At 38.9% G+C, this 21,380-nt stretch overlaps 1 protein-coding gene across 3 annotated transcripts in view; it reads left to right on the forward strand.

The window, feature by feature from the left end:
- The window catches only part of CPTP (ceramide-1-phosphate transfer protein), a 54,976-nt gene extending 33,818 nt beyond the window's left edge, over positions 1 to 21,158 (forward strand). For all 3 annotated transcript variants that reach the window (XM_073602944.1, XM_073602945.1, XM_073602946.1), the window contains 2 exons: positions 8,398 to 8,559; positions 19,885 to 21,158. In XM_073602944.1, the coding sequence (XP_073459045.1) occupies positions 8,435 to 8,559; positions 19,885 to 20,407 (648 nt within the window). In that variant the 5' untranslated portion in view covers positions 8,398 to 8,434 and the 3' untranslated portion in view covers positions 20,408 to 21,158. The remainder of the gene's footprint in view (positions 1 to 8,397; positions 8,560 to 19,884) is intronic.
- The last annotated feature ends 222 nt before the right edge of the window (positions 21,159 to 21,380 follow it).

Here is a 21,380-nt window from a genome sequence, read left to right on the forward strand (position 1 = left end):
TGCAAAGTTAATGGCTAGAGGTCAGTAGGTCAGTGGTTTCACAGATAAGAATATACTCAGTATATCTGTCATAGACTTTATTGTAAAGATCTTTTTAAAAGTAAAAACATATATTATCTATAATATAGTTAGTTATTTGATATAGTTATTTAATTAGTTAGCTAGATTGAGTTTGTGTGAAGTAATATATGTTTATATGTATCCAATTATAGTTTAATATGCATTTGTAAGGTTTGGTACAGAATTGCATTTCTGTAGCTTAAAGAATATCCATTACAAGAATTCGGCCATTTGGAAAGGTCATTCACCTTTAGTTTTTTATAAGAATCTGTTGTGTGTTACTGACAATCAAAGAGGTTTAAGAGACGTGTCAGCTGTTGGCAAAGAGAATATTTAGAATAATCACGAATATGATCATTTCATATTTAGTTCTAGCCGTATATGGCTATGGCTTTAGTCTGCTGACTGGTAGATTTGAAATAGTATAAAAACAGAGTGACACTTCACTTCAGGACGCACGCACGACACACGCACACACTTCACTACACAACACACACAACACATGTCCTTTACTCACACACAGAAGGACTTCACTACTTTTTCACATATACAAAGAAGGACACACGCATCCTTACACTGAAGAAGACATTAGGCCTAAATACAGCCTACCTCACAAACAGCTGCTAGAGCGGACATCTCTCTGACATAGAAAAGCACAAACGGAGCTGAAAACATCTCTTGAACTCTCTTGATACAAGATTTTGTTCCTATTATTTTTGTTTTACTACATCAAGCTGTAAGAAGAATTTAACTTTGTATATATTTTCAAGTTGTTGCCAAGTGTGACCAAATAAACTCACACTTTGTTTTAAGACAGCCTGGCTACTGAACTTTTGAACAAAACGCCTAAGACACTGTTGACATAACACGTGTCTGTGAGAAGAGAAGGTTTTTACACCCTCTCCACATTTTTACATTGGCGATTGCCAGCCAGTCCAGTTTTTTTCCCTGCTCCTTGACAAAGGGGGGAGACTCACACATTTTCATGATTGATCAAGTCTCGGGAAAAAACGATCAAAGAACCTAGAAAGCGGCGTTTGTGTTCCATCAGATGAGGACGAAAGGTTCAAGGAACTGAGCCAGCTAAAGACGAGAAATTCTTCTAAATAAGATATGGCATCTGATAATCAAATATGGAGGAACAACAAGCTCCAAGAAGAAACTAAGTAAAGAACCTAGAAGGAGGCGTTTGCGTCAGATGTGGACAACATTTCAGTAAAGTCGAGGGTGAGTTTTTCTATGTCTGTTTTCTCACCTCTAGCCAAAGTTTGTAACTTTGAAGAAAAAAAAAAAAAGGAAGACCCAGCCTATGAAGTTGATTGACAAGGCCATTTGGACGGTATGCTTCAAGCTATGGTTGGAAATCCAAGACTTTGTGAAAACGTAACGTTACGTACGTGAAGATTTCTGCTAAGGTTAGTTCCTAAGAACTGAGACTTCACGTTATTTGAAAAAGCTACCATTGAGGTACAACAGGCAGATGTATGTAATGTATGTACTATTTGGTAAGCTAAGATGAAAGTCGGATTTTAATGTTTAAAGATGGAAAGTCCAAGAAACAGGCAAAGAAAAATCAACAGGCAAGAACACTAAAGCACACTACAGCACACAATACAAGGAACAAGGCAAAAAGCTACAAGAAAATGATTCTTCCAAGAAAAGGCAACAAAGGAAAGAAGAAGCAACGAAAGAAAGAAAAAGCAACAAACTAAAGAAAAGGCAACGAACAACAAATTTAAAGGACATTATTCATCTCTTGTTTTTTTTTAAGTGCGCACAGGACTATCATACTAACAAGGGGTGAGTGTGTTTGTTTATATAATAGGGTAACATGGGATGGTTAACATCTCAAGGTTCAGAAGTATTTTCCTGTACCATCGGGAAATTGATACATTCCATATATATGGAATACAGGAATACATGCAGTAGTAAGGTAATTAATTAATTCCAGAGTGTAAAGAAGTTATTTAATAAGGAAACTAAGTTTAATGCTGCTTGTAAATGTTTATGAATATTTTAGCCCTGAACAACAGGAAATGTGTGTTATTACACGTGGTCATTTTAAAACACATATATGTGGGGCAGAAGAAAAAGTTTTCAGGGAAAAAAGTATTGATTAATATTGTGGAAAGAACTGTATGAAATTGAGATTATGGAAAATAACATGGTGTTTAGTGTCTTACAAAAATCCTACAGATTTGGTTGTAAGAAATAATAAGTTAAGGATTGAACAATTTATACAAAAATTACAAACTTAGATTTGGTTATTAAATTAAAAGTAGTAGATTGTTCTAATTTATTTAAAACTACCCAGAGAAAATATTAAAATATGAAAGTTTTGTTCAATCTAAAAAATTGTAAAAATAGCAATTGTTAAAAGTCTTTGTAAATGAGTATTTCTGGTAAAAGTAAGGACTTTGATTGAGGGAGGAGTTTTCTCGGGGATATGGCCAATCGCAGTTTTTTGGGTAGGACCCAATCTGTGAGTTTCACGAGATGGTCCTCTAAACAATTTTTTTGTCATTACTATAATCAGGAAAGTCATATAACGTAGTGTACATGATTTTTGGCAGATGTACAAACAAAATATGTTTAAAAAGTGGTAAAAAGGTTAAACATTTTAAAAACGAAAAACTAGATTGTTACCGAATTGTACAGTGTATTGTATACAAAGCATGATAGCTAAGACTGACTGTAACAGATCATTCTCTGAAGAGTTTGTGACATACGAGGAGCCTATTACCAACAGAGAAATGCAGATCAAGTTACACAGACTAGTCGTCATGCCATGACAGTTTACACTTCTGTGGATCAAAGTCTTCCAAATATCTGGAAGAGGGTTCATGGATGAGAAAAAATAAATTTTTAAAAGGTATTATTACCTACTAAAGTAATTGTTTTTAAAAATAAGATTTTTTGAAGCCTTAATAACTTTTCTTAAGAGTTCATTGAGATTTTTGCAGACAAAGAATTTGTCTGAGTGAATTTTAATGAATTATATAGGCTTAATGTAGGGCAAATATTTTTTAATAACAAATTATAACTTATATACAATAATTTGAAGAAAAAATGTGTTAGGAGTGCATTGTCCAATGCTACAGATCTGAGACATTGTGGGTTTTGCACCATTTGTTTTGAAAAGCATCTTACGTTACACTAAAGGTGTTATTACAAGGAAAACAGGAGGTGTCAATACATACAGCTTTGTCTAGTGGCAATTGGATGTTAAAAAGATCAGTTGTGGTGGTATTTAAAAATACATGAGGATTATATAGATGCAATATGAGGGATAGAGCCACAATTGTGTAAGTTAATCATGAAAAAGTCACTTTTTCGACTTTTAGTGGACATTTATTGGGAAAGAATTTCCTGTGTTTGTATAAATAGCGCTAAATATATTGGCACAATGGAATGACAATATTAAACTTTCTGTAGGTGTCTGCATTAAAAGCTGAACTTAAGACTGCCATGTGTTTGTTTAGCAGTCAGAGTGTCAGGCATGTGTGGTTCATTCAATCATACTGTATGAGAGGGATGTTTTTAGTTCTGAAAAGAAATTTCAACATGATCACATTTCTTTCAGAAATAGAATATTTGGGAAAGCCCAACCTAAATTGTCAGTGTAAAGGAAAAAAATACAATAATCTGGTAAGATTATTCTTTTACAAGATTTAATATTAGTCACAGGATAAAGAGGGGGACTATGAAATTTTGTCTTAGAGTCAGTACAGATTGATTATGGAGATAAAATTTATTGTAAAAAAAAAAAAATAATTGATTCCAACAATAATGGATAGAGTTATTTTTAAATGAAAATATTTCTTTTTGCATATCCAGGTACCTGACTGACTGATTGATTGATTTTTTTGTTTAAGCTAATGAAAGAAATTCTGAACTACTCATTTTAGAACACTTTGTCATCAAACTTCTGAATAGTGTTTTATTTGTTTATAGAGCAATCCAATAGGAAAGAGTAACCTGATACTACAAAGTATTGAGGAATTTGGCAAATCTATATAGATTGATTATATTAGTTTTTTCCACCTACTAAAGGAGGATATTAGGATTTGTTTTTTTTTAGTTAATGTTTCTTTTTGATAAATTAATTGAGGTTATTCTAGAAAAAATAATATTTTTAACAAAAGCTAAGTTGTTGTGAACTTATGTCATATTCCATTGGGGTTGGATTTCAAACCATGGAATCAGATTATGATTTAAAATTTTGCAGCATATGTATGCAATTTTAGGTATTTAGTAAAGTTTTTGTTTCTTATCATCTTAAATACTCAGGTATTGTAGAACGTATGAATAGTATTATAAAGTCTAAATAGGGTAAGATGATTCAAGAATAAGGTAAAGATTGGGTGACTTATTTACCTGTTATAGTCTTAGTTTAAAAACTTTATTATTTTTTTAAACATTAGGTTTGTTAACTTTTTGAGTTAATGACAGGATGTCTTTTGAGATCAGCATACTCCATTATTTTTATATAATCTGTTGTATAGAAAGAAGTGTGGTTGCAAACTTTGCAAACAACAGGTACAGGTATTTCAGAAGTTTGTTCACAAATTATGGCTAGGCCTTTGCTAAATTGAAATAGAAATGATGTCTTGAATGAGATTTCTACTTCTTATGAGTATGTTTAGTAATTTATTCCAGTAGCTAAAGTTATGGTTAAGAATTATAGATCTTAAGGTACCAGGGATGCAAACAGAGATGTCAACTGGGATGCCAATTGGAAAGATTATTTTGTTATTTTTAAGGTACATTGGAATTATAATGTTTTGTTTATTGCATCCTATAGTTATTATATTTATTATCATGATATTATGTATTTTATTGCAAATCTGTATTATGGTTAGAATGAAATGATTTTACAAATTGATTAAGAAAGAGATGAAAAAAGGTGAAAAAATTATGACAGGTATTTTTAGTCGGAAAATTACTTCTGGCTTATCTGATCCTGTGATTGGCTGTGGTACATCTGGAGCAACTGATTCAAAATGTGTATGAAAGGGCCATAAATGGAGTGCGCATGACTTAGTTAATATAATAAATTATATTCAGGGGGAATTGTAGAATAATTATATTAATTCGGCTTTATAATCAAGATCTGTATTTATGCAGTCTGGGTCCCTTTTAAGCTTTGACTTTGAAAAAGCTCACTCAGCTCAGCATAAGACAAATCTTGAAATAGCTAGGTTGTGTGCGTGTCATTTTTTTGTACCAGTTGTTCTGCATGTGCAAAGTTAATGGCTAGAGGTCAGTAGGTCAGTGGTTTCACAGATAAGAATATACTCAGTATATCTGTCATAGACTTTATTGTAAAGATCTTTTTAAAAGTAAAAACATATATTATCTATAATATAGTTAGTTATTTGATATAGTTATTTAATTAGTTAGCTAGATTGAGTTTGTGTGAAGTAATATATGTTTATATGTATCCAATTATAGTTTAATATGCATTTGTAAGGTTTGGTACAGAATTGCATTTCTGTAGCTTAAAGAATATCCATTACAAGAATTCGGCCATTTGGAAAGGTCATTCACCTTTAGTTTTTTATAAGAATCTGTTGTGTGTTACTGACAATCAAAGAGGTTTAAGAGACGTGTCAGCTGTTGGCAAAGAGAATATTTAGAATAATCACGAATATGATCATTTCATATTTAGTTCTAGCCGTATATGGCTATGGCTTTAGTCTGCTGACTGGTAGATTTGAAATAGTATAAAAACAGAGTGACACTTCACTTCAGGACGCACGCACGACACACGCACACACTTCACTACACAACACACACAACACATGTCCTTTACTCACACACAGAAGGACTTCACTACTTTTTCACATATACAAAGAAGGACACACGCATCCTTACACTGAAGAAGACATTAGGCCTAAATACAGCCTACCTCACAAACAGCTGCTAGAGCGGACATCTCTCTGACATAGAAAAGCACAAACGGAGCTGAAAACATCTCTTGAACTCTCTTGATACAAGATTTTGTTCCTATTATTTTTGTTTTACTACATCAAGCTGTAAGAAGAATTTAACTTTGTATATATTTTCAAGTTGTTGCCAAGTGTGACCAAATAAACTCACACTTTGTTTTAAGACAGCCTGGCTACTGAACTTTTGAACAAAACGCCTAAGACACTGTTGACATAACACGTGTCTGTGAGAAGAGAAGGTTTTTACACCCTCTCCACATTTTTACACCCTGTACTCTCCTCTGTTATATCTTATCAGTACATTACACAGGGTCGTTTATAGTCTTTTCTAGGCAGTTGAGTTTAGAAGCTTTTTTTGGAACGCAAAAAAAAAAAAAAAAAAAAAAAAAATGGGTTCAGACGGATGTTCAGAGGCATTTAAAACTCCAAATGCCTGTTACAGCGTCTAAACGCAGTAACTCGCGTTTGCCAGGGTTTTGTTTACAGGCGTTTCTGATTTTAACAAAAAAAAAAAAAATGTTTTTTCTTTTTCTTTTACAAACTCTGCTAGACGCAAACGTGACTAAATGCGGCACATAAACACAGCTAAACGGATGTTTTTAGACGCCGGTTTCTAGCTGTCAAGTTAAATCGTTCAGGAGAGGTTGAACAACGTTCCGTGTACATAAAGCCTAACACTTGCTGGCAGTCTCCCATCCGCACGTGGCTCCCCATCCCATTCCCTTACAGCTACACTGTGCATAGTGTATAGCTAGCTACTGGTTGCTTTGCCTACTGCATTGCCAGAAGTGATACTGGTACTGTGCCCTCCTATCAGGGTGGATAAAAATCGCTGATTTTTTTAAAAAGAAATTTTTACATTTTTTTTTTTAATCAGATTTTTTTCTTTATTTAACATTTTGTTCAGTATGAAATGGAGCTTCGTTATATAGCATGAGGCTGTATATTCTGCAATATTTAAATTTTTGGTAAACTCATTCAATGAATCCAAACTCTGCAAGCTGAGATAACAACGTGCACTGACAAATGATATTGTTTTAATTAAATAAAAGAATTTAAGTAGTTCTCCAACTATGTGTGATTAACCTAAAATCGGTTCTGATACCGCTGTTTTACTAACCTGACAGCTTATTATTCTAAATAGGAAACCTTCATTTTGTTTGCAAATATTAAAGATTCTAACTACCAGCAAGAAAAAAACTTTACATTTTAAAGAGCACCTGTCATTTCAGATCCATCATGGCAGCGCCTGTTAGCGGGCATCCACTCACCTGCTTGCCGCCACGTCCCTCAACTTGTTGTGTCACTGCCGCATCACCAGCCGTCCCATTAAAGTGAATGGGACTGTCGGTGAGTCAACAGCGGGTCAGAGGAGGAGGCGGAGAAGCTGCTGCGGGACAGTGATGACAGTTGCTCTTTAAAAATGATTTGATATGATTGAATTTAAGCCATTTTACTAGTAATTTAAATCAAATCCACCCTGCCTCCTACACACCCTGTACTGTGCCCTCCCTGTGTTGTGTCCTCCTGCCCTCCACAGCTGTCACCTCTGCCCTCATACCTCCCAATGACCCTACCCATCTTCTTCCCCTTCCCCTCAGTATTCGCAGCCTTTTCCATCCCAATGCTACCACCCCACAATCCCTATTTCACCCCACCCTCAACTACCCTGCCCTCATTTAACCCTATACCCCCCCCCAGCTCCAAACCCACCCCTATACCTGCTTTTCCTAGGCAATAGGTATCGGCGAGTACTTGAAAAAAATTATCGGTACTCGGGTGTTAAAAAAAAAAAAAATGGTATTGGTGCATCCCTAGTAACAGCAGCTACTCGCTTAGTTGAGTGTGCATTTCACATATTGGTGGTGGGAGATCACTGAAGCACTCCTGAGAAGAATTGTGATACCAACACTGATGTTATTACTTTGCCTTTCTCATTATCTTGGACATTTCACCGGGATTTCAATTCGGTTACCTGGATTTTAATGTATTATTCACTTACATGTATTTTGTTTCATATGTTTTCGAGGCGCTGCACTTTTAATTTGCATATATATATATATATTTATTATAGTCACTTGGGGCACTGAGTCTTCTGATTCGGTCTTCTCACGGCAGTGAGTGGTCCCATAACGTCCTGAATTCATAGTATTGTCACCAGTCTTTTGGGTTAAGTGATGCTCGGCATCATTCAATCCATAAGATATCTTGTGGTGGAATAGGGGTACTACGGCGGATACTGTATTGAAGGAGGTGTTTTTTTTTTTTTTTTTTTTTTCCCTGGAGCCTGGGAAAAAAATCTAGCTTGAAGTTGGCCTTTGATTTAAGCTTATGTTAAATCTCTTCTGTTTTACAAAATTTAGCATTTGTTTTTCCTTTTATACAGGTCAACTGAGGAACATTTATAGTAAGATCAATTTACCATGTCCAGCACAGAGGAGAAGTTCTCACTGCGAGAGGTCCTGGTCAGCTTTAAATCCTGCTTAGTGGATGATGATCAAGATGTCCTAGTAGAACATTATGTGAATGGATGGAAGGGATTGGTGAGGTGAGAATCTGTTTTTTTTTGTGAGCTTCACATGGATTTTATAGACTGCCTGGACTTACCTGTGGTTTGTCCAACTAACGTTCAGACACCACCTGGGAACATCTAAATGCCAAGGTTATATCTGCTTCTTCCTTTTGGCTATTGTACATAATATTGTATGTTATGGCTTCCCCCACCCACCACAACAGATGAGGAAAATAAGATGAAAACTGAAGGGTAGGGCTTCAACCAACATTTCTGCTAACTGTAACTTCAGTCCAGCACCCCCTCCCTGTACTATGTTTGTTTTGGTTTTTTGGGGGACCCATACTTGAGGAATGGTGAGGTTGATTAAAAGTAAAAGCAACCACATTATTATATAATATAAATATATATAATATATACATACAGTTGCAATAAAAAGTATGTGAACCCATTTTGGAATGATATGGATTTCTGCACAAATTCATCATAAAATGTGATCTGATCTTCATCTAAGTCACAACAATAGACATCACAGTCTGCTTAAACTAATAACACACAAAGAATGAAATGTTACCATGTTTTTATTGAACACACCATGTAAACATTCACAGTGCAGGTGGAAAAAGTATGTGAACCCTAGACTAATGAGATCTCCAAGAGCTAATTGGAGTGAGGTGTCAGCCAACTGGAGTCCAATCAATGAGATTAGAGGTGTTGGTTGCAGCTGCCCTGCCCTATAAAAAACACACACCAGTTTTGGGTTTGCTTTTCACAAGAAGCATTGCCTGGTGTGAATGATGCCTCACACAAAAGAGCTCTCAGAAGACTTACGATTAAGAATTGTTGACTTGCATAAAGCTGAGGTTATAAAAGTATCTCCAAAAGCCTTGCTGTTCATCAGTCCATGGTAAGACAAATTGTCTACAAATGGAGAAAGTTCAGCGCTGCTGCTACTCTCCCTAGGAGTGGGCGTCCTGTAAAGATGACTGCAAGAGCACAGCGCAGACTGCTCAATGAGGTGAAGAAGAATCCAAGAGTGTCAGCTAAAGACTTACAAAAGTCTCTAGCATATGCTAACATCCCTGTTGGCGAATCTACGATACGTAAAACACTAAACAAGAATGGATTTCATGGGAGGATACCACAGAGGAAGCCACTGCTGTCCAAAAGAAAACATTGCTGCATGTTTACAGTTTGCACAAGAGCACCTGGCTGTTCCACAGCAGTACTGGCAAAATATTCTGTGGACAGATGAAACCAAAGTTGAGTTGTTTGGAAGAAACACACAACACTATGTGTGAAGAAAAAGAGGCACAGCTCACCAACATCAAAACTTCATCCCAGCTGTGAAGTATGGTGGTGGGGGCATCATGGTTTTGGGCTGCTTTGCTGCGTCAGGGCCTGGATTGCTATCATCGAAGGAAAAATGAATTCCCAAGTTTATCAAGACATTTTGCAGGAGAACTTAAGGCCATCTGTCCACCAGCTGAAGCTCAACAGAAGATGGGTGTTGCAACAGGACAATGACCCAAAGCATAGAAGTAAATCAATAACAGAATGGCTTAAACAGAAGAAAATACGCCTTCTGGAGTCGCCCAGTCAGAGCCCTGACCTCAACCCGATTGAGATGCTGTGGCATGACTTCAAGAAAGCGATTCACACCAGACATCCCAAGAATATTGTTGAACTGAAACAGTTCTGTAAAGAGGAATGGTCAAGAATTACTCCTGACCGTTGTGCATGTCTGATCTGCAACTACAGGAAACGTTTGGTTGAAGTTATTGCTGCCAAAGGAGGATCAACCAGTTATTAAATCCAAGGGTTCGCATACTTTTTCCACCTGCACTGTGAATGTTTACATGGTGCGTTCAATAAAAACATGGTAACATTTAATTCTTTGTGTGTTATTAGTTTAAGCAGACTGTGGTTGTCTATTGTTGTGACTTCAGATCACATTTTATGACCAGTTTGTTCAGAAATCCATTCCAAAAGGGTTCACATACTTTTTATTGCAACTGTATATATATTTATAAAATGTTTATTTTTTGGTGATCTGCTGCAAGAAAAATGCAATCTGTAATGTTGATCTGTTGGTATGGTATATGACCACTACAGACACACATTCTTCTATTTTAATTGAACCACCATATTGTGAGAATCAAATATCTGCATTGAACATTTGCTTTTACTACATTTTTGCCCAATTAAAAAATATTTTTTATATGGGTCAGTCCATTTACAGCTTATATCAGTTTTGGGTAGATGCTGGTGGGTTGAATCATTTGCTGCTATTTTGTATTTTTCATGCCTTGAGATCTCCTCTATGGAGATCATAGCTCTGTCCCTCATGTGAAGTCACACTGTCGTGATCTAAACTATTAGACATACACGTTGTATATATCTATACTGCTTAAGACAGCTAAAGATTCCCAGTGTGTGTCTGCACCATATAAAAGGCTTCATCCTCCTGTGATGACTTTGGGCCTCCTTGTAGTGGGTCCATCTCTGGTTGGTGAAGCCGAGGCCTTCAGTAACACTGAGGCAGATTTACTAAAGGAATTGAGAAAGTTCATTTAAAATTCACTTTATCCAATTGTGTGGAAAGCGCATTCCAGTTTATTTCCTTTGCATACAACTTGATAATCAACTAAACCTTCACATTTTTTAAGTGAGCATTCTTATTAATTATAAATTGAAATAAACCTATTCTGAGACAATGGGGGTTGCCATTACTGACCTGCTAATAAGAATACTAGGTGCCTGGGTATCTGTAACTTTTTAGTGAGTACCTGACCCTGAACAACTATGCTGAGCAATAGAAAAGACAGAGTTAAGGCACAACTTGACTGCATATTGAAGCATTTGGATCAGCGTGACAGCCAGGTGAATAGCAATTGCAGGAGAGGTCAGCAATGGCAGCCTACACATTCTCAGTTCCTGTTTCCTTTCATCTGTTGCCTTCCTGGCTCTTCAGCTTGCAAGACATTATTAGAAGAATTGCGTGACTACAGAAGATGTGTTGGAAATGCTTAGAGAAGCCATGCATGTCCCTAAGGCCCCATTCACACTTGTAAGTCTCAGTTGTGTGACTTTGGAGTGCAACTTTGGATGAGTGCGACTTTGGCTTTGACCAATGATAATGGACAACTGTTGCATGTATAACAGGCAGGTGCGACTTTTGAGGGTGTCCGTTGCAGTCTATGGCACTCAAATTGCATGAAAGTCAGAACAAAGTAGTGCAGGAACCTTTTTAATGCTGCTGTGACTTGAACCAGTTACCAACCGGCCCATAGCCAAATGACCCGAGAACATCCGTGACCTGGACCCTGTGCATCAAGGATCATGGTAAACGCCTGCTGATCGCGGGCGTTTACCATGTGATCGCTCCGTCAAATGATAGAGCGATCACATGTAAACAAACCGGTGTCATGTCATTACGCCTGTTCCTCTCTCCCCTCTCTGTACCGATCGGTACAGAAGGGGAGGGATTGGATGGCAGCAGCGCTGTGGGCTGGATGTGTAGTGCCCACAGCACTGCTCTGTGACAAATACAGTCACATCCATGGATCGATCCATCCATCCATGCTCAGCCATCCCTCCATGCTCAGCAATGCCCTGCAATACCCCACCATACTCTGTAATACCCTGCCATACTCTGCCATGCTCAGCCATACTCGGCCTCTGTATGGGGCCAGGCTGTGGAAGTCTCACACTTGTGATATCGCCGTACTCAGGAGTAGGAGAATCTATTTTGGGGTGTCATTTTTGGTATGTACATGCTATGTGTTAGAAATATTGTATGAATGGACAACTTTGTGTTAAAAAAAATGCTTTTTTTACCACTTCCCGCCCGCCGGCCGTCATACGACATCCTTGACTTTGTGCGGGGATATTTGAATGATGGGTGCAGCTACAGGCATCATTCAGATATCAGCTTTTTCAGCCGGCGATTCCCTACACCATCAGAACAATCATAGTGGCTGTTCCGCTGCTTGATCGTTCTTACGGGAGGCGAGAGGGGACGTCCCCCCACCCTTCCCACTACCCTCAGGTGCTTCTACCGACTCACCGCTACGATCAAAGCCAGGATTGTTTTTTTTTTAATTTTTTTTTTATTTCAGGCTTCCCAGCCTAGAGGTGAGATGTGGGGTCTTATTGACCCCATATCTCACTGTAAAGAGGACCTGTCATGCCATATTCCTATTACAAGGGATGTTTACATTCCTTGTAATAGGAAAAAAGTGATCAAAAAAATTTTTTTTGGAAAAAAGTGTCAAACTAAAATCAATAAAGTAAAATGAACAATAAAAAAAAAAAAAAAAAATTACTCAAAAAAAAAAAAAGTAACTCAAAACATGTAACCAGTAAAAAATGTTAAAGCGTCGTCAATGGGGATTTTTAAGTAGCGAAGTTTGGCGCCATTCCACGAGCGTGTGCAATTTTGAAGGGTGACATGTTAGGTATCTATTTACTCGGCATAACCTCATCTTTCACATTATGCAAAAACATTGGGCTAACTTTGTTTACTGTTTTTTTCTTTTTGTTTTTAAAGCACAAAACTGTTTTTTTTTTCCAAAAAAAAACGCATTCGAAAAATTGCTGCGCAAATACCGTGCGAGATCAAAAGTTGCAACAACCGCCATTGTATTCTCTAGGGTCTTTGCTAAAAAAAAAAAAAAAACATATATAATGTTTTGGGGTTCTATGTAATTTTCTAGCAAATAAATGATGATTTTTTACATGTAGGAGAGAAATGTCAGAATTGGCCTGAGTGCTCCGTGCATGTTGGGCCTCTGTATGTGGCCATGCTGTGTAAAAGTCTCACACATGTGGTATCGCCATACTCGGGAGTAATAGCAGAATGTGTTTTGGGGTGTAATTTGTGGTATGCAAATGCCGTGTGTGAGAAATAACCTGCTAACCACTTGCCGACCGCCTAACGCACATATACGGCGGCAGAATGGCACGGGCAGGCAGAATCACGTACCCATACGTGATCTGCCTCCCGCGGGCGGGGGGTCCGATCGGACCCCCCCCCCGGTGCCAGCGGCGGTCGGCATTTGACTGGGAGCGTCGGGAGGCAAGGGGGAGACCATCCGATCGTGGCCCCCCCCCCCCCGCGATCGCTCCCAGCCAATCGGAATCCTCCCCTGCCTGTGTATAGTTTCACACAGGCAGAGAATGTGATGTCATCTCTCCTCGGCTTGGCAGTTTCCGTCCCAGCGCCGAGGAGAGAAGACATGTAAGTGCACAACACACACACACACAGTAGAACATGCCAGGCATACTTTACACCCCCGATCCCCCCCCAATCACCCCCCCCCCCCTTGTCACAAACTGACAGCAAGCAGTATTTTTTTTTTTTCTGATTACTGCATGGTGTCAGTTTGTGACAGTTACAGTGTTAGGGCAGTGAGTATTACCCCCCTTTAGGTCTAGGATACCCCCCTAACAAAGTTTTAACCCCTTGATCACCCCCTGTCACCAGTGTCACTAAGCGATCATTTTTCTGATCGCTGTATTAGTGTCGCTGGTGACACTAGTTAGGGAGGTAAATATTTAGGTTCGCCGTCAGCGTTTTATAGTGACAGGGACCCCCATATACTATCTAATAAATGTTTTAACCCCTTGATTGCCCCCTAGTTAACCCTTTCACCACTGATCACCGTATAACTGTTTCGGGTGACGCTGGTTAGTTTGTTTATTTTTTATAGTGTCAGGGCACCCACCGTTTATTACCGAATAAAGGTTTAGCCCCCTGATCGCCCGGCGGTGATGTGCGTCGCCCCAGGCAGCGTCAGATTAGCGCCAGTACCGCTAACACCCACGCACGCAGCATACGCCTCCCTTAGTGGTATAGTATCTGTACGGATCAATATCTGATCCGATCTATACTAGTGTCCCCAGCAGTTTAGGGTTCCCAAAAACGCAGTGTTAGCGGGATCAGCCCAGATACCCGCTAGCACCTGCGTTTTTCCCCTCTGCCCAGCCCACCCAAGTGCAGTATCGATCGATCACTGTCACTTACAAAACACTAAACGCATAACTGCAGCGTTCACAGAGTCAGGCCTGATCCCTGCGATCGCTAACAGTTGTTTTGGTAGCGTTTTGGTGAACTGGCAAGCACCAGCCCCAGGCAGCGTCAGGTTATCGCCAGTACCGCTAACACCCACGCACGCAGCATACACCTCCCTTAGTGGTATAGTATCTGATCGGATCAATATCTGATCTGATCAGATCTATACTAGCGTCCCCAGCAGTTTAGGGTTCCCACAAAACGCAGTGTTAGCGGGATCAGCCCAGATACCTGCTAGCACCTGCGTTTTGCCCCTCCGCCCGGCCCAGCCCAGCCCACCCAAGTGCAGTATCGATCGATCACTGACACTTACAAAACACTAAACGCATAACTGCAGCGTTCGCAGAGTCAGGCCTGATCCCTGCGATCGCTAACAGTTTTTTTTGTAGCGTTTTGGTGAACTGGCAAGCACCAGCGGCCTAGTACACCCCGGTCGTAGTCAAACCAGCACTGCAGTAACACTTGGTGACGTGGCGAGTCACATAAGTGCAGTTCAAGCTGGTGAGGTGGCAAGCACAAGTAGTGTCCCGCTGCCACCAAAAAGACAAACACAGGCCCGTCGTGCCCATAGTGCCCTTCCTGCTGCATTCGCCAATCCTAATTGGGAACCCACCGCTTCTGCAGCGCCCGTACTTCCCCCATTCACATCCCCAACCAAATGCAGTCAGCTGCATGAGAGGCATTTTCTTTATGTCCTCCCAAGTACCCCTACCCAACGAACCCCCAAAAAAGATGTCGTGTCTGCAGCAAGCGCGGATATAGGCGTGACACCCGCTATTATTGTCCCTCCTGTCCTGACAATCCTGGTCTTTGCATTGGTGAATGTTTTGAACGCTACCATTCACTAGTTGAGTATTAGCGTAGGGTACAGCATTGCACAGACTAGGCACACTTTCACAGGGTCTCCCAAGATGCCATCGCATTTTGAGAGACCCGAACCTGGAACCAGTTACAGTTATAAAAGTTAGTTACAAAAAAAAGTGTAAAAAAAAAAAAAAAAAAAACACATACAAAAATATAAAATAAAAAAAAAATAGTTGTCGTTTTATTGTTCTCTCTCTCTCTCTATTCTCTCTCTATTGTTCTGCTCTTTTTTACTGTATTCTATTCTGCAATGTTTTATTGTTATTATGTTTTATCATGTTTGCTTTTCAGATATGCAATTTTTTATACCTTACCGTTTACTGTGCTTTATTGTTAACCATTTTTTTGTCTTCAGGTACGCCATTCACGAATTTGAGTGGTTATACCAGAATGATGCCTGCAGGTTTAGGTATCATCTTGGTATCATTCTTTTCAGCCAGCGATCGGCTTTCATGTAAAAGCAATCCTAGCAGCTAATTAGCCTCTAGACTGCTTTTACAAGCAGTGGGAGGGAATGCCCCCCCCCCCCCCAACGTCTTCCGTGTTTTTCTCTGGCTCTCCTGTCTCAACAGGGAACCTGAGAATGCAGCCGGTGATTCAGCCAGCTGACCATAGAGCTGATCAGAGACCAGAGTGGCTCCAAACATCTCTATGGCCTAAGAAACCGGAAGCTACGAGCATTTTATGACTTAGATTTCGCCGGATGTAAATAGCGCCATTGGGAAATTGGGAAAGCATTTTATCACACCGATTTTGGTGTGGTCAGATGCTTTGAGGGCAGAGGAGAAATCTAGGGTCTAATAGACCCCAATTTTTGCAAAAAAGAGTACCTGTCACTACCTATTGCTATGATAGGGGATATTTACATTCCCTGAGATAACAATAAAAATGATTTAAAAAAAAAAAAATGAAAGGAACAGTTTAAAAATAAGATAAAAAAATAATAATAATAAAGAAAAAAAAAAAAAAAAAAAAAAAAAGCACCCCTGTCCCCCCTGCTCTCGCGCTAAGGCGAACGCAAGCGTCGGTCTGGCGTCAAATGTAAACAGCAATTGCACCATGCATGTGAGGTATCACCGCGAACGTCAGATCGAGGGCAGTAATTTTAGCAGTAGACCTCCTCTGTAAATCTAAAGTGGTAAGGCTTTTAAAGGCTTTTAAAAATGTATTTAGTTTGTCGCCACTGCACGTTTGTGCGCAATTTTAAAGCATGTCATGTTTGGTATCCATGTACTCAGCCTAAGATCATCTTTTTTATTTCATCAAACATTTGGGCAATATAGTGTGTTTTAGTGCATTAAAATTTAAAAAAGTGTGTTTTTTCCCCAAAAAATGCGTTTGAAAAATCGCTGCGCAAATACGGTGTGAAAAAAAAAAAATGAAACACCCACCATTTTAATCTGTAGGGCATTTGCTTTAAAAAAATATATAATGTTTGGGGGTTCAAAGTAATTTTCTTGCAAAAAAAAAATATTTTTTTATGTAATCAAAAAGTGTCAGAAAGGGCTTTGTCTTCAAGTGGTTAGAAGAGTTGGTGATGTGTGACATAAGCTTCTAGATGTTGTGCATAAAATGCCAGGACAGTTCAAAACCCCCCCAAATGACCCCATTTTGGAAAGTAGACACCCCAAGCTATTTGCTGAGAGGCATGTCGAGTCCATGGAATATTTTATATTGTGACACAAGTTGCGGGAAAGAGACAATTTTTTATTTTTTTTATTTTTTTTTGCGCAAAGTTGTCACTAAATGATATATTGCTCAAACATGCCATGGGAATATGTGAAATTACACTCCAAAATACATTCTGTTGCTTCTCCTGAGTACGGGGATACCACATGTGTGAGACTTTTTGGGAGCCTAGCCGCGTACGGGACCCCGAAAACCAAGAACCGCCTTCAGGCTTTCTAAGGCCGTAAATTTTTGATTTCACTCTTCACTGCCTATCACAGTTTCGGAGGCCATGGAATGCCCAGGTGGCAAAAAAAACCCCAAATGACCCCATTTTGGAAAGTAGAGAGGTATAGTGAGTGAGTATAGTGAGTATTTTGCAGACCTCACTTTTTGTCACAAAGTTTTGAAAATTGAAAAAAGAAAAAAAAAATTTTTTTTTCTCGCCTTTCTTTATTTTCAAAAACAAATGAGAGCTGCAAAATACTCACCATGCCTCTCAGCAAATAGCTTGGGGTGTCTACTTTCCAAAATGGGGTCATTTGGGGGGGGTTTGTGCCACCTGGGCATTCCATGGCCTCCGAAACTGTGATAGGTAGTGAGGAGTAAAATCAAAAATGTACGCCCTTAGAAATCCTGAAGGCAGTGATTGGTTTTCGGGGCCCCGTACGCGGTTAGGCTCCCAAAAAGTCCCACACATGTGGTATCCCCATACTCAGGAGAAGCAGCTAAATGTATTTTGGGGTGCAATTCCACATATGCCCATGGCCTGTGTGAGCAATATATCATTTAGTGACAACTTTGTGCAAAAAAAAAAAAAAAAATGTCACATTCTCCCGCAACTTGTGTCAAAATATAAAACATTCCATGGACTCAACATGCCTCAAAGCAAATAGCTTGGGGTGTCTACTTTCCAAAATGGGGTCATTTGGGGGGGTTTTATGCCATCTGGGCATTTTATGGCCTTCAAAACTGTGATAGGTAGTGAGGAGTAAAATCAAAAATGTACGCCCTTAGAAATCCTGAAGGCAGTGATTGGTTTTCGGGGTCCCGTACGCGGCTAGGCTCCCAAAAAGTCCCACACATGTGGTATCCCCGTACTCAGGAGAAGCAGCTAAATGTATTTTGGGGTGCAATTCCACATATGCCCATGGCCTGTGTGAGCAATATATCATTTAGTGACAACTTTTTGTAATTTTTTTTTTTTTTTTTTGTCATTATTCAATCACTTGGGACAAAAAAAATGAATATTCAATGGGCTCAACATGCCTCTCAGCAAATTCCTTGGGGTGTCTACTTTCCAAAATGGGGTCATTTGTGGGGGTTTTGTACTGCCCTGCCATTTTAGCACCTCAAGAAACGACATAGGCAGTCATAAATTAAAGGCTGTGTAAATTCCAGAAAATGTACCCTAGTTTGTAGGCGCTATAACTTTTGCGCAAACCAATAAATATACACTTATTGACATTTTTTCTACCAAAGACATGTGGCCGAATACATTTTGGCCTAAATGTATGACTAAAATTGAGTTTATTGGATTTTTTTTAGAACAAAAAGTAGAAAATATCATTTTTTTTCAAAATTTTCGGTCTTTTTCCGTGTATAGCGCAAAAAATAAAAACGGCAGAGGTGATCAAATACCATCAAAAGAAAGCTCTATTTGTGGGAAGAAAAGGACGCAAATTTCGTTTGGGTACAGCATTGCATGACCGCGCAATTAGCAGTTAAAGCGACGCAGTGCCGAATTGTAAAAAGTGCTCTGGTCAGGAAGGGGGTAAAACCTTCCGGGGCTGAAGTGGCTAATATGACAATTTTGTGGAAAAAAAAAAAATATGTTGATTTTGCAAAGAATTGTGGGAAAAAATGACAACTTCAAAAAACTCACCATGCATCTTTCTAAATAGCTTGGAATGTCTTCTTTCCAAAAAGGGGTCATTTGGGGGGGATTTGTACTTTTCTGGCATGTTGGGGTCTCAAAAATTTAGATAGGCCGTCAGTACTTCAGGTGTGATCAATTTTCAGAGATTGGCACCATAGCTTTTGGACTCTATAACTTTCACAAAGACCAAATAATATACACCAATTTGGGTTATTTTTACCAAAGATATGTAGCGGTATAAATTTTGGCCAAAATATATGAAGAAAAATGACTAATTTGCAAAATGTTATAACAGAAACAAAGAAAAATGCATTTTTTTACAGAATTTTCGGTCTTTTTTTCTTTTATAGTTCAAAAAATAAAGCACCCAGCGGTGATTAAATACCACCAAAAGAAAGCTCTATTTGTGTGGAAAAAAAGGACAAAAATTTCATATAGGTACAGTGTTGCATGACTGAATAATTATTCAAAATGTGAGAGCACCGAAAGCTGAAAATTGGTCTGGTTATTAAGGGGGTTTAAGTGCCAAGTGGTTAAGTGGTTAAATCGCACATATTTGAATGGTTGTCATTGAAAAACATGAGGTGTGAATTGTCAAGCACCTTTAGTGTCCAAAGTCGCATAAGTGTAAATGGAACCATAAAAAAACAAACTGCAACATCTAGACCCCCTCATTACAGCCACAACAGCTTGGAAATTATTGGAATTTTAAAAAACTTGACAGCATAAGCTCACGGGTAAGAACAGTTTTTAGTGAAGTCACAAAATATTGTTCTTTCATTAAACCTGAAAATGTACATAGTGTTGGTTATTGTTTTGTTTTCCTTTTTATATCAAGATATCCTATCATATTATTTTTTTTTCTTAAAATCAGGTTTATGAACAGTCTGGGAACTGTGTTTTCATTTGTGTCCAAAGATGCCGTAAGCAAAATCCAGATAATGGAAAACTATCTGAGCGGGGAACACAGAGAGCGTTACCGCACCCTTCAGTCCATGGTGGAATATGAGCTCAGCTCTAACCTGGTGGATCTAAATAAACGTGGCAGTCACCCAGAATCAGGCTGTCGCACCATCCTGCGACTACACCGGGCCCTGCGCTGGCTCCAACTCTTTTTGGAGAAGCTAAGAACCAGCACGGAAGACAGCAAGACCTCCACCCTGTGCGCAGAGGCCTACAATGACTCTTTGGCCAACCATCACCCTTGGCTCATACGTAAAACCGCAAATGTAGCCTTCTTGATCCTTCCAACTCGGAACACATTCTTCGAAATAATGAATGTTGGGACTACAGAAGAGGTGGTGGACATGCTTGGAGAAGCTATGCCATATGTCTCTAATGTCTATGACTTTACTCAGGAACTCTACTCCCAGCATAACCTCCTTGATTTACCATGAGGGATGCTGAGGTTCTACCTACGTCTCCTCAATATTAGCTATTTATAAGTTGTTCTACCCTTGATTTTAAAAATGGTGAAGGCTGAAAACACACTTCGATGTATGGCGACTTTGTTCACTTGCTGTTACATTCCGGGTATACAGTGTACAGCCCCAACTCCAGTAAGCTATGTATATGTTACAGCCTAAAATAAATATTTTTTAAAGTTTGTCTAAAACAGAACCTCTTGCTAGTACTCCCAGGAACATGACATTTTTTTTTTAAGTCCCATGTAAAGTGTCTATTTCTTTACACCCCCCCATATCTGCATTTTTATTACTTTGTGCCCATGTGACCTCTGGGCTGAGCACTGTTATATGGGGGAGGTGGAGGGGTAGCCTAGCCATATGCAAATATTGACTTTTTCAAACATCAGACTTTGCATATGATCTTTAAGCCTAGTACACACGATCAGAACACCGTACAAAAAATACCGCTTTCGAAGTGATCGTACGATAATCTTATGATTAGTACACCACTTTCGTCCCAAATTATCCGAAGGGATAAACACAAACATTTTTCTCGTACGAATTTAGTTTCATCAGTGCAGTTTTTGTCCAGAAATATAATACAGTACCTTACGTCATTTATGATTTTCCATTCTGTTGTAAGAGAATTCTCATACTTTAGTAACCTATTCATTTTTGATATGGAGACTAACATGCAATAAAAAAAATAAAGGGACGATCATTCATCCGATAATCTCATCGTGTGTACTAGGCTTTAGGGTGCTGCAGCAACAGAGACGGAATTGGCCAGTAATGCTAATAGTTCTATATACGGTACCCGTAGGACGGGTGTGTTTTGACACATTTTACGCATAATACTTGAATGTACTGGAAATTGGCATCCAACCAGAGCTGTATGTAAGTATCATACTTGCCCTTGGCATTAAATAATGCCTTTTTATTTTAATGGGAGGAAATATGCTAT

Source organism: Aquarana catesbeiana, linkage group LG10 (assembly GCF_042186555.1).
Source record: "Aquarana catesbeiana isolate 2022-GZ linkage group LG10, ASM4218655v1, whole genome shotgun sequence".
Lineage (NCBI taxonomy): Eukaryota > Metazoa > Chordata > Amphibia > Anura > Ranidae > Aquarana > Aquarana catesbeiana.